The sequence below is a fragment of the Micromys minutus genome (assembly GCF_963924665.1).
Source record: "Micromys minutus genome assembly, chromosome: 10".
Lineage (NCBI taxonomy): Eukaryota > Metazoa > Chordata > Mammalia > Rodentia > Muridae > Micromys > Micromys minutus.
The window spans coordinates 26830914-26844856 of NC_137979.1; the positions used below are offsets into that span (position 1 = coordinate 26830914).

A 13943-nucleotide genomic window follows, 5' to 3' on the forward strand; every position below is an offset into this window, starting at 1 on the left:
TCTAATAATGGCTGGAGCACAGTGAGAGGCAGAGGATGTTGGCTCACTCAAGGGCCTGGGTGTATCCCACCCACCAGCAAGACAAAATGTAACTGACCAAAGCCAAACTACCAGCCATGATTGGATGATAAAGATGGTTGGTTTGAATTTTAATTAGACATGGCTTCGGGGCTTTCTTAGTTGATATGGTTTTCTTTTGTTACTGTTCTAAGACAGGGGCTTACTCTGTAACTCAGGCTAGTCTGTAACTCACTAGAACTTTATACAAAATCCTGCCTCTACTTCCCAAATGCTAGGGCCCTCTAATACCGTGGTTCTCAACCTTCCTGATCCTGTGGCCCTTTAATACAGTTCCTTATGCTGTAGTGACTCTCTCCAACCATAACATAATTTTTGTTGCTACTTCATAACTGTAGTTTTGCTACTGTTATAAATCATAATGCAAGTATCTGTGCTTTCCAGTGGTATGAGGTTGAGAACCCCTGCCTAGCAGCTCCTGAACCAGAGGCATCTGTGACATGATGAAAGCATTTGCCATCGTGCCTGGCTTCAACAAACAATGTGGAAAGATAGGACATCTGAATTAAAATCAATAAATAACAGATGCAGGAAGACCTACTGAGATGTGGGCATAGAAACGCTGGTGTTTCCTCCCTATTGACGGGCCGTGGTTATAACCATCAGCAGGATCGCAGGCAGCAAAGATGGATAGCCCGACTGCCACAGTGAAAATGACTAGGTGTGACTAGGTCATTACATGGTCTGACCCCCTGCCCCCAGACACAGGATCTTCAGTTTGCAGATTATCGGTCTAAAGAATATTTCAAGGCAAAAATCCAGAAACATTAAAGTCCATCGATAGAGAGCAACGAAAACGTGATTGAGTCACTGTTCAGGGGTTTTATTCGCCCACTGAAGTGAAGTACAGTCTAGATCCAACGACCTGGAAGGAGCCCACAGCATTTTCCTGACAGGCCTGGCACATCTGGTCCCTGTGTAGCTGCCCCAGTCATTTGAGACAGAGGCAGCTGAATCTCTGTGACTTCAAGGCTAGCCTGGTCTATACAGAGAGTTCTAGACAAGCAGGGCCACATAGTGAGACTGTCTCAAAACACACACACACACACACACACACACACACGCATATACGCATGCACACATGCACACACGCACACAATTGGAAAAGCAGCAGATCCGCAGACAAGTCTGCTTTATTTTTGTTGCAAAGCAAACCTAAATGCTTAAATTCAGTGGGCATCTGGTCAAGGGCTATAGTGTAAGGACAAATAGAAGAGGTTACTGGTTTTCATTCCTTGCTGAATTATTTAACTTGTGTTCTTATACTATTAAAAATTAATAAAGAGAAATGTGGAGGAAGATGGGAAGGCGCCTATCTTGCAAACATCAATTAACTCCTAGATCCCTGTGTATATTGAAAAGTTCATAGCTTGGGGCCAGTGAGGTGTCCCATTGCACTTGCTGCACAGATCTGGTGGCTTGAGTTCAATCTCCCAGACCCACATAAAGGTGGAAGGAGAGAACCCACCGCGAAGTGACACCTCTAGCCTTCCTAGCATGTGTGTACCTACACACACACAGAGCATACACATATGCCCACACACAGATTAAAAACAAAATCATTCATACTATATCTCTATTGCTTACCCCTACACTTCCAACAGGTCACAAGAAGAAGAATGAGGGAGAGCTAGCATGTGAGTAGGAGAGGGTGGGAGGCATAGATGCTAGAACCCAAGCCTTGGGGTGGGGAGGGGACAAAGGTGGGGAAGAGGGTCACAGGCAGAGGCTTGGTGAGATGATGCTGGCCTCAGCTCCATGCCTGTGGGAAGAACTTTGGGTAGGAAGGGACAGTGACCTGGAGTCCCTCAAGGCCCGGGGCCGGAAGAGAGCTTCCTTGTGAGAGCAGCTGGTTTTACTAGCCACCCAACATCTCTTGGGTCCATCTAGCAGTTCATGGACCAGAGGCCCTTTGATGTAATGATCTCCCCGGCACTGCCCTTCCTCCCACACAGCCTCCTTTGCAGTCTCAGAATCAGGGACATGGCTCCCCCACTTGCTCACATATCCTTGGAACATCTCTTCTATGCTATCCCAAGTGCTATGTGCTAAGGTACTAGCCCGCTGAGGACAGATGTGGTCCTGCCACAGAATGTCTCAGTGTTGTAAGAATGGTACTCTCATTGTACTCTCAACGATGGCTACTCTGACCCCTGAGTGCAGGGACAGCTGTGTGCATTAGCGTGCCTTGGGTAACCACCACAGCTATGAGCATAGCTAGCTGCTGAGCCCCTGGGCACCTGATGGTGGGTGAGAACGAGAGAGGGGAAGTCACTTTCAGGGCTGGCAAACACTATGGGGACTGAACATGGAGGCGGACCACGCTACGCTCTCACAGCTGCCTACTGAGGGACTCAGCTCCCTAGAGTCCAGCAGCTACACAGGGGCCGGATCAGCAGACTGCCAGCTCCCAGGATTCCTTGAGGCAGGTGTGACCGAGCTACCATGGACCTTGAGGCTTCATGAGCAGCCATGTAGGGAGTGATTGGAAGACCCCTCATCACAGTCTGTAGCTCAAGACTGTCCCTAGATAAGAATAGTTCCCACACACAAGCTTGTCCAGTCTCATACGGGTAAAGTAGCCAGAGCTGTGCCCTGTGAGGACATGGTCAGACCTGGGGCAGCCAGGGGACTGCCCTCAGCTGGAAAGCAGAGACTCGAGAGGACACAGAAGGTGCTCAGCACCAGGCAGTGGCAGTTGAAGAGCCCACACTCTCTGGTTCTTTGCCGCTCTGCTAGCCGACCCTGCCCTGAGGTTTCTGCACCGACGTGACTCTGCTGCCCTTCTTTCTTTGGCTTTCCTTTGCCACAGCCACTAGCTCGTCTTCCAAGTTCTGTCCACCCTGGCTCTACATACCCCAGTGGCCTCCCTTGGTGTGGGTACACGTGTCCCACAGATGACACCAGCAGCTGTCCCTCCCTGCCTTGCTGCCCATGCATCAAGTCACTTAGGGACCATATGGCTCCAACAGGCCTGAGGGCTCTGCACCTCAATACCTCGGAAGGAGAGCCTCTAGGCCGCCTGCCGATTCCAAGTGTGTAGTCCTCCACAGCTGAGGAGGTGCCGGGAGCCCGGGTACAGGTGTGTCTGCTGGTGAGTGTGTGTGTGAGCATATGTGCCAATCTACATGCATTTGAACATGTGTGAGCGTGTTTGCCCGTGGATGTGTGCGGATGCACTGGTTGGGAGCAGGTGGGTAGTGAGGATCCGTACAGTGGACACTCGGGTCCCAGTTGCTCACACTGCCGCAGGCCTCTTCATGGCCGTTCCTGGCAACCATCTGAATCTGCTGGCCCATTAGCTTCTGTTTCTAAGATCACAGACCTCAGACTTTCTTTAGACTGTGGGATAAGGATGTGCCCAGAAAGAGGGACAGGATGAAAGATAGTCATGCTTAGTGGCTATGACATCCCTGTGAGGCAGTGTCCTAAGTGGGCCATTCCCCTTTGACACCCCCCCCCCATTACAGATAAGGACTCCACAGGCCAGGTCCTCACCTGGATTCAGCCTTGCACCCCACACACTTGTTTGTGACGTCAGGAAAAGCTAGACATGGGTCTGAGTCATGCCAGGAAGAGCTGCAGGCACCAGGATGGAGGGAGGCACAGCTGTGAAGTGGGACAGCTGTGGAAGTGCCAAGTGACACGTGGATGAAAATTACCTTCGAAGGGACAGCCAGTACCTAACACGGTTCTGTTTGCCAGGGTGACTCACAGGGGTCTCATCTGCTGGGGCCTGCTGCTTGGTGACCTTTACTTTTCTATCACAAACACGTGTTACCCTTTTGATAAGGAATAAACAGCACACGGAACATGAAGAGTCGGGTCACCTCTCAAATCCCTGCCAAAGACGCTGCCAGGCCTGTGATCTTGAGGCTACCTCTTCTGAGACAAGCCACCAGCAAATGACTTCCCCGTCACCCTTTTGGTCCCTGTGAAGTGTGGCTACTACAGGGTAGAAGAAGCTCTGGCCCTGCACCCTGGGCCTCAGGCTATGTGGCTCTAAGATAGTGTGCTATTGAATATCTTATCCACTCTGGGAACCTCCTGCTGCTTGTGTGAGACCAGGAACTTTGACATGAAAACCAGAACCACAGGAGCAGCAGAGTCCTCTATAGCACAGAGAGCAGTGGCTGCTAGTCACAGTGGGGCACACGCCCACCTCTGGATAGTCACCACAGATACCAAGTTACCCTGCTCATTAGGACCCAGGGCCTCCTTTTCCTGAGAAATAAAACAGGTGAGGTGCCACAAGCCTGCCGGAGAGATGATCTGAAAACCCTTGCCAACTGACCAAGGGCTGGCGACAGCTTACTGGGAAGATGCTTGCCTAGTATGTGCAAGGACCGACCTGGGTTCCATCCTCAGCACTGTAAGCTGACACAACACAGTCTATTCATGCAGAGCCACAGTACTGCTCCTGCCCCATCCCCAGTTACTGTCCTACTGGGCAAGCAGTTCCCTAAGGGCCCTTGGGCTTTGTCTCTGTAGAGTGAGAAATCACTCTGTGTTTGAGGTCCGAGATGCGCTCTGCTCAGGAACACGCAAGGGCAGAGGACTACAGGAGCCCCATGGAGGGCACAGGATTCTTACCTCTCCCTCGGGCCCATGTGTAAACACGGCTGGCTTCAGCAGTCTGAGGCTGTGGTTCTGTGGGCTCCACAGGCAGAGGGCGGAAGTGGGGATCATCAGCCTGGCCAGGGGTTTTCAGGGGCAAGATGTACTTGGGGAGCCCTTTGTAGAACCACGCCCCTGACCTCTTCCAGACCTGTGAAGGAGAGACATGTGCTTAGAGTACAGAAAGTTGCACTGCCTCCCTTCCCTGTGTGGTATTCTCTGTACAGGCCTATTGTTCCTCACTTCCTACTTATCAGTCATGGACAAGAAAGTGAGATGCAGGGCAGAGTACAAATGAGAATTCTCCTCAGTCAGCCAATGGGCTAGAGTTGACTCAGGATAGACACACTGCAGTAGGTCCTATGAACTCTCTATCCATCCATCCATCCATCCATCCGTCTGTCCGTCCATCCGTTCATCCATCCATCCACCCATCCATCATCCGCCCATCCACCATCCATCCGTTCATCCACCCATCCATCTATCCATCCATCCATGCATCCATTCATCCATCCATCTGTCTATCCATCCATCCATGCATCTATGCATCCATCCATGCATCCATCCATGCATCCATCCATCCATCCATCCACTCATCCATCCACTCATCCATCCATCCATCCATCCATCCATCTATCCATCCGTCCATCCATCCATCCACTCATCCATCCATCCATCCATCCATCCATCCATCCATCCATCCATTCATCCATCCATCCATCCATCCACTCACCCATCCATCTACCCACTCACCCACCCATCCATCCATTCATCTGTGGTCCTGTTATAGCCTAGGCTGGTCTGGAGCAACCCGTTCTCTTGCTTTCACATCACAAGTTCTATAAGACTTGTGTGCACTGCCATGCCCAGCTCACCTCCACATCTATTTTATCACCTTCTCTTGCTTCTCTCTGCACAGTGGGATCACAGTAGGGTAGCACCTTAGAGCCTGTAAGGAATGTTATGAACATCATCCAGCCACCCGTCCATCCATGGCTACTGTGCTGTCTCATCATCACCCACCAGAATCCAAGAGCCTGCCTAGCTACCTCCTGCCCAGCCTGATCCTTCCCCACCTCCAGCACACAGATGCTTAGCAGCTGACCCATTTCCATTCACCTGGGCTGGGATCCCTTTGCCAGCTGCCTCACCTGCACCTTCTCCGTCTATGGAGTCTGAGGCTAAGGCTGAAAAGGACAGACCTATCCAGTCTCAAGCAGCTGTGAGCAGCTCATCTGGTGCCTGCCAGTCCTGGAGCCTCCCATGATCCCATGCCTAGGCCCCAGTTTCTCAAGGAGAGTGTTCCTGGTCCTTCACTTTTCTAAGCCAGTGTCCCTCTGGCTTCTATCACTGTCCCTCAGCAGAGAAGACCGGTAATACTACAGTGTCTCAAGCTTGCTGTGGTTGTCTCCAGAGTACAACCACTGTCTCTTCCTTCTTCCATGCTTCAGTTTTGTGCTTTTGAGGCCCTGGTCTTCCCATGAGACCCCTCTATTCCACACTGCTAATAGGGCCTCTCAAAGCTGGTACAGGAGATGGGCAGATAACACTGACTGTGTCCTATCTCTTCCCCTTGGAGAAGATCTGATTTAGGAAGAAGGGAAGAGATTCACCCCAGGGTTGGTTGAGAAGGGTACCTCAGAAAGCTGGGTGGATCCCTAAAAGTTGAGTGTGTCTACTCTTGTCCAGAATAGGAATGACAGCCAGGAACCCTCTAGGAATCCCTCTGAGCCCTGTCATTTCCAGGATGGCCACCCTGGCTCTCCTTTCTTGCTCCTATCGGAGGAATCAAGGGCAGAAGAGTCAAATGAATCGAGTTGCTGTTTGATCAAGATAGAATGAACTGCAGCTTCATGTGCACTGGGTGAACATAAGCCTCTCTGAGCTTTGCTCACCTCATTGGTGAAATAATTCCTGTGGGCTGGGAGTGTCCAGCACCAGATACAGCATGCAGCAGGTGCCTTCTTCCCCTAGAGCTCTGGGAAGGGTTACAGGGGTGGAGATGGGGCTTAAGGAACAGCCAGACTAGGCCATATCACAATATCTGGGAGCTTTCCCTATAGGGTTTCTGTGCTCGAGAGCCTCAGATTAGAATTCAGAGCAGTAACTGAGATAAGGCTCCCCAAAACCCTTAATGCCTACTTCAGAAACAGCCAAGGGCTGCATAATCTCTTTTCCTAGGAAGGGAATGTGCTCAGGGTATTGAGTAAGGAAGTGGGGGAGGGAAGGAGGGCTGGGGTCACCTTCTGAGAGAACATTCAGTAGTAGGTGCCACGCAGACATTCAGAGTCAATGCTGAAGTCACTACCCAGCTGTTGTGTGATGTGGACACACAGATCTGAATCTTCAGCTCCCCCACCACCAGGCATGTCTGGGGTGGTGCCGTCTCATGGAGTGGCCAGGAGGATCAGACCCATGAGTGGACTTAAAACCTCACAGCCTTGCCCTGGGTGCAGGACAGCCACCCATAGATGACATGGCTGTAATTGTTACTGTCACCCTATGTGACAAGCATGAATAGAGCTATTATCATCTATGGGCCAAATAACCTATTTACAACGAAGAACTCAAATTCCAGTGTCAGCTGACTGTGAAGGCAGTGTGTGGCTTCTTATTCCCCAAACATCCACGGTAGCATATTGACACTGTGACCTATTAAAATAAAGGCTGAGAGAGGGAGGGGGAGGAGGAAAGAGAGAGACAGAGAGCACGCACAGCATCCCAGATCATGTACATTTGGGAAGCCCTAGGATGAACTAAGATGTCATGGTAGGACTTCTCTGAGCTTTGAATGTACAAATGTGAACAGCATTCTCCAATAGGACAAAAGTAGGACCATGTTACCTACTTAGAATCTGCCTGGCTAGCTTTCTAGACACCCCTCTCTGGGCATGAATGGGCATGTGTGCCCATTACACACACACACACACACACACACACACACACACGCTCTGTATCCCAACTCCATTTTTACCTGTACCTTACCCTATTCTTACCCTGTACCCCCTTATTTTCCACCCCACCCCATCCTCACCCTGCACCCCTCACTCCCCACCCCATCCTTACTCTTATACCCCTACCCTCTTCCCTTCCCACCCTATCACCTGCTGCAGAAATTCAACTCTAATAATAAGCTGTCCACACCTCACACTTACTGAGGGAAGTACAGCCAGCTCTCTAGGTAGACAAGGGGTCTCCTTATGCTCTAGACTGTGGGCCATGGGACTTCGGGGTCCACAGCAGAAGCCTTGCGTACATCTCTTGACTACTGCTCCCTGGGCAGAGGGCCTGGCTTTCGATGTCCCTGTTGTGGTTTTGTTTCCTAGGTGGCACTGGCAGATGGAACCCAAAGCCTTAAGGGTGCTCAGCAAGCACTCTGCCACTGGGTCTAACCTGAGCTCGGTCCCTGACACAGCACAGGCACAGGGGACAATGTTCTGTGGAGACCCCATGAGAAAACCTCCTGCATTTTGATTTTTTTCTGGACTGGGAACTTCCTACTCTGGGAGAGAACTCAGGTTCAATTCCCAGCACCTACATGGTTGGGAACTACACGTAACATGTCCCACAATGGAAGGAGAGGACCAACTCAGACAACTTGCCTTCTTTCCTCTCTATGCACCCTGTACACAAGGTAAAGAAACAAAAATGTAAAGACAAGTCTTGCCACTACAGGTACTGTAGCTCTAGGAACCCCCAGTGCCTAGAAGGGAGCCAAAGAAACCTCTGCACCCTTTCAACTATTCCATTTTCATAACAGGAAACAGACTAAGATAGTATCGAACACACTGGTCTAAAAGCCACAATGTGCAAGAATGGCAAGGCTTCTTCCCAGGGCGTATAATTCAACAGTTCCTCAAGGAAGCTTTGCTATCAATTCCCATTTTCCACACAGGAAAATCAAGGCTTCAACAAGTTCAGCTACTTGCCTACAATCAGAGCACTATATTGTTTAGTCTTATATGTCCAGGTTGGCCCCTTTCCCACCATGTGTCATGACAACTACTCTGTGTTAATAAGAAATGGTCTCCAACACTACAGTGTCTGTCTGCCTCCTCCAGAATCCGGTGGGCTGTGTTCAGGTTCAGACTGATGAACCCGGTCTCTGCTGAGGATACTGGGACTGTTCCCACTGTCTTACTCCTGGGAGCAGGGCGGGTCTCTTCACAATACACTCCTCTGATCATTTCCAAGATCTAAGGCACACATATACATCCAGATGAGATGCCCCAGGAAGGAGAACATCCACCACGTACACAGAAACATACAGAGCCATACATAACCTCGGGTTAGGTGCCCTGACGTCTGTACACCTGCCAGGTCCTGAGGTCACCAAATGTAGGTGCTGCAAGTTGGACAACAGAGTCACCCTGCTGTCCCACCCTTTGCCATTGAGCCCCTGGCATCACCCGTTACTTTCTCTCCTGGAGTCTGCTTCTTTCACCTATCTTCTGTTAGTGGAAGCAACTAGTGGTAGCCTGTGCATGCTGCGGTCTTCCATTTGAGGCTGGTAATGGTCCTACTGTGTGTGTGCAAGGCTGGTAATGGTCCTACTGTGTGTGTGCATCCCACAGTGTTCTGTATAGCAAATGTTCATGTGCCCATAGACACTTGGGTTGCCTGTACCGCTTGGCTGGTCCTTAATTTGCAACTGTCTCCCCCTCTCTCTCATCCAGGAAGGAGAACCATGGTTGTCTGCTCATCCCGGTCCTTCAAACTCCTAACACACTTCAACACACATTGACACTGATTAACTGCTACTCAGTTAAACAACGGAACTGATGGCGTGAGTACTTTTCTGGAACATATCCCAACCTGCAGGGCCAGTCACCTTCCTGAGGAAGTGGTCTGGTATGCCAGATAAGTGCTCTGTCACTGTGCTCTGTTCCCAGACTAGGAAGCGGCCTGGTGGTTTCTTATTGTTCTTGTTGGCCAAATGGAATCATTATTTCAATTTCAAAGAGCGATTAGAAGAAGCGTCTAGCAAGCCTCTGGGCATCTCTCTCGTGGTACCCACTCCTGCCCTTTCTGCTCCCTGGCACGGCACAGCCATCGGAGCCCATGCTTCAGCCTAACCATCTAGCACAATGATGCATATCCACCCCACCTCCCTCACCAATAAAGGGCTTTGTGAAGATGTGATCCAAAGCTGAGTAGCAAGTGTCAGGGAGTCTACCTCCTTTGGGGGTTATTCAACCCCACAAAACTCTATACAAACCTTATTAACTTTATCCTGGCATCTATGCCCACATGCACAAGCCCCTAGGCCAGCCAGGCTTGTGTCACCCCAGGACTCAGTGGGCAAGCCTGAAGCCAGCCAGACTTGAGAGATTCTGTCATCTAGGTGGGTAGCCCCATGGCTTATCCTGTCACTCAGAGCGGTCAGGATACTGGACTAGTGTGGGGAGAGGCAATTCCCGAGCTCCCCACCCCATCGGAGGGTCTGGAGCACAGATTTATCACTCAGCACAGGAGGTGTGCCTGCGCACATGCCCACCAAACACACCGTGCCAGTGTTTTGAGAATCGCCTTTCACATGGCTGAGCAGGCCTGGCAAAGGGAGTGGTGGGATACAATCTGGGCCCAGTTCTGAGCAGCAATCCCATCCGGGCCTGACCATGCACCTCCTGACCTTCTCTTGTCCCCCTGCACCCAGACTCTACAGCCTGCCCAACAATGGCTTCCAGTCATGTGCCTTCTGTCCAGACCCATCACTCACTGCAGTGCCACCAGGCCCCTTCCCAAGGAGAGAGTCAGGACAAGCCCTCCTTGCATCTAACCGCCACCCTGGGTGAGGCCCACAGATGGGAGAACACTCCCCTCTTAGGAAGCTGAGTGTCGCTGTACAGCTGTGTTCTGCTCCCCACGTGTGGTTTGTTGTGATAAGGCCAGCAAAGCAGCCAGCCTTGAAAATGCCACTTAATGAGAAAAGACCCAGGCTGCTGTCATGGTGCTTGTGGGGGTGTCTGGCTGCATTTAATGCTCCCCGCTACCACTGCTTTGTGCTGGGTTTCTAGGTTTTCGTTACCATTTCAGCTCATGGCCAACCTGACTGTAGATATTGGTGGATATTAGCCAAGCTGTTCCCGGGGAATTTTAATTACCACAATAACAATCACTAATCACAGCATTTCCTAAACGGCTGTGGCAGGAGCAGGTGGTAATTGCCCAGGCTCTGGGGGGGAAGGAAGGGCACAGTCTGGGGAAGTGACTGTTGGCAAGGACTGTTGGAGGAAGGGAGGCTGAGAGCTCCAGTCTGCCCATTGCTTAGCTGGTATGACCTGGGTTACATATCTCTGTGTTCCTGGTGTGTCTCACTGACTTCACTGGCTTGCCCGATGCTCTTTGCCCCTTATCCCACAAATAAAGGGGATGGGGCCATCTGGCCTTTGTACATGCTGTTCCTAATACTTGTAGTGTCTGCAACCAGGTCTCCCATAGAACATCCACATTCCCCGGGAAGTTGTTCATGCCAGATCTTGCAGAATCAAGGCCCCTTTGCTATGCTTCCAAGGACTGGGGCAAGTCATCACTGGGCTGGAGTTCATGCTTGTCTATTGTTTACCTGTCTGCCCCCGGCCTCCCACGCCTGATGCCCCATGTATCTGTCTCTGTCTCTATTTCCTTTGAGACAGGGTCTCACTGTGTAGCTCCTCTGGTTGGCCAGGACTTTGCTATGGAGACCAGGCTGACCTCAAACTCCGAGATCTGCCTGTCTCTGCCTCTTGAGTGTGTGGATTAAAGGTGTGTGTTTTCATGTACAGCTTTGTCCATTCTTTTGACTAGGATGCTTAGCTCTCCAAGGGCAAGGCTGTGCCTGAGCTATCCCCAAACTTTGCGAGGAATCCACTATGTGAGTGGTCGACAGAACAGAGAAAAGTACAGCGAACAAAACATGGGCTTGTGTCTTCAAGGAGGATGTTCTGCCTGCTGTACAAGCTCCAGGCTGACCCAGCCTCGAAAGCAACAGGAACTGGCCTGCGACAATATGGTCCTTTTTATGCTGTGGTCATTTTAAAGGTCTACCTGTTATGGTAGGGGGGCGATGGTTTGCCCTAATCTGACTTGAGCATGCACATACATGCATACACATATGTACACACATGCACACACATACATACATATATGTATATATACATACACACATACACAAAGAGAGACAGACAGACTGACTGAATGAGTGAGTGAGCTCAGCTCTGGTTCCCCAGAAGCTACCAGACAAGCTAACCATCACAGCCCTGCCTCCTGCCAGCCTCCCCATACCTTACAGCCAATCACAGATGTTTCCCTTTAATCATACTAAACTATTCTATTTTTTTTTTTTTAACCTTCAAATCTCCCACTGAGCTCTTACTTCACTAGTGGGAGATCACTTTTATCTAGAACTTTCCAGAGAGACAAAGCCTCATCTTTCTCTCCACTGTTAGGCATAGAACCTTGCTGTACCATGACCACATCTGTACCTGCCTATCTCCTGGTGGGCGGGAAGTTCTGAGACAACAGGAACCACCCAGAGCCCCCATCCCAACCTTCAGGATGAGAAGCCACATGAAGAACTCCATCACATCTGTCACAGCAGCCCAGGTGCCAGACAAGAACTCCATGTGAAGGTCCAAGATCTGCTGGAAATACTCAAGGTAGCCAAACCACTGTGGCCGGTACCGTCCCTTGGCAGCCTGGTGGCCCCGTCCCTCATCATCTGTAAGTAATAAATAAACCCATCTTTGCATGGTGTCACTCGGGCACCTCTGTAAATTAGGACTTGGGTCCAAATCATTGAGCTTGGAAGATTAATGGTAGGTAAGTGAGCATTGGGGGGTAGGGAGGGAGCCGGGGCCGGGGTGGGGGTACAGTATATGGAAGTGGGTGAGGAGGCGATATCGCATGAAGTTACAAATGTAATTAAAGTGCTAAAAATATTAAAGTGATCAAAACCTAGGAGGCGAGAGAGGAAACAGAGTCAGGCAGCTCCTCACCTCTCACAGCATGAGTCAAGAACGGGCATCTTGTGTTGATGAATCGCAAGGAGCATGACAAGACCCAGCACGTGAGCGCCAGCCAGCCACCGCAGGCTAGGTGAGGGAGGCCTGGTGTGCAGCTTCCTCTACTGGCCGACACTTGGCCAAACAATTGGCTTTTTTTCTTTTCTTTTTTTTCTCTTCTAAACCACATGCATTCCTCTGATTAAAGTGAAAGCATAACAGGTCCGTGATTGAATGTTGATGTTATCCAATCCTTGGGCTGCATGGCAGGTCCCCATGCGGGGAGCTGAGTGTCTGGCTGGAATGCTGAATCTGGATGTGGCTTCAGGGAGAGAAGCGAATAGTGCAGGAGAGGGAAGGAATGCATAATTGAAATGTTTCCTTTCTTTCTTTTTTTGTAAGTAGAGCAAGATAGGAGAAGAGGTGACCCACTGACACATTGCTGTCCCCAGCCAGCCACCAGGAGCCAGGTCTTTGACAGTGGGAAGTGCAGAGATGAAGATGAGCTAAACTGGGGCTAGAGGGAGGAAGGGGCAAGGCCCGGGCATCACACAGCTGGAGGAAGCCATGTTATTCCTGAGGCTGTTGGACAGTATCATGTAGCTAGGTTTCTGTGTTGATAAACTGGGTATGAAAAGCCACAGGGAGGGACTGGAGAGATGGTTCAGAAGAGCAAGAGGACCAAGTTTTAGTTCTCAGGTGGCTCACGACTGCCTGTAACTTCAGGTCTAAGGAATCCAACACCCTTTAGCCTCCTAGGGCTCCTGCACGCACACACACACACACACACACACACACACACACACACACTGAAACAGGCACACACAGCCCACAAGCACACACAAATAAAAAGAAATGAATCTTAAAAAAGCAAAGCCACGGTAAAGCCGACTTTCCCCAATTCAGTGACCCAGAAGCTGTATTTGCAGTGTGGCTTTCCCTCCTACAATCCCTAGGGCTTTTTCTTTTTCAGCTGGGCCTGGCAGACTGGTTCCTGCAAAGAGCATGGCAAGAAAACAAAGGGTCGTCATGCCATTAACATGGTATTGTGTGTGTGTGTGTATGTGTGTGTGAAAGCCCGAGTGCACACGCATACATGTAGGCATGTGAGTGTAGGTGCTTTTGGAGGCCAGAAGTGGGTGTTGGATCCCCTAGAGGTGGAGTCACAAATGACTGTGACTTGCCTGATGTGGGTGCTGGGAACTGAACTCAGGTCCTCTGTAAAAGTACCAAGTGGTTTTAATCAAGGAGCTATTTCTCCAGCCC

At 50.5% G+C, this 13943-nt stretch overlaps 1 protein-coding gene across 2 annotated transcripts in view; it reads right to left on the reverse strand.

Annotated features, from left to right (window-relative positions):
* RPH3AL (rabphilin 3A like (without C2 domains)) overlaps window positions 1-13943 on the reverse strand; it is a 129376-nt gene that overhangs the window by 18701 nt on the left and 96732 nt on the right. For both annotated transcript variants that reach the window (XM_080924120.1, XM_080924121.1), the window contains exon 6: window positions 4672-4846. In XM_080924120.1, the coding sequence (XP_080780246.1) occupies window positions 4672-4846 (175 nt within the window). The remainder of the gene's footprint in view (window positions 1-4671; window positions 4847-13943) is intronic.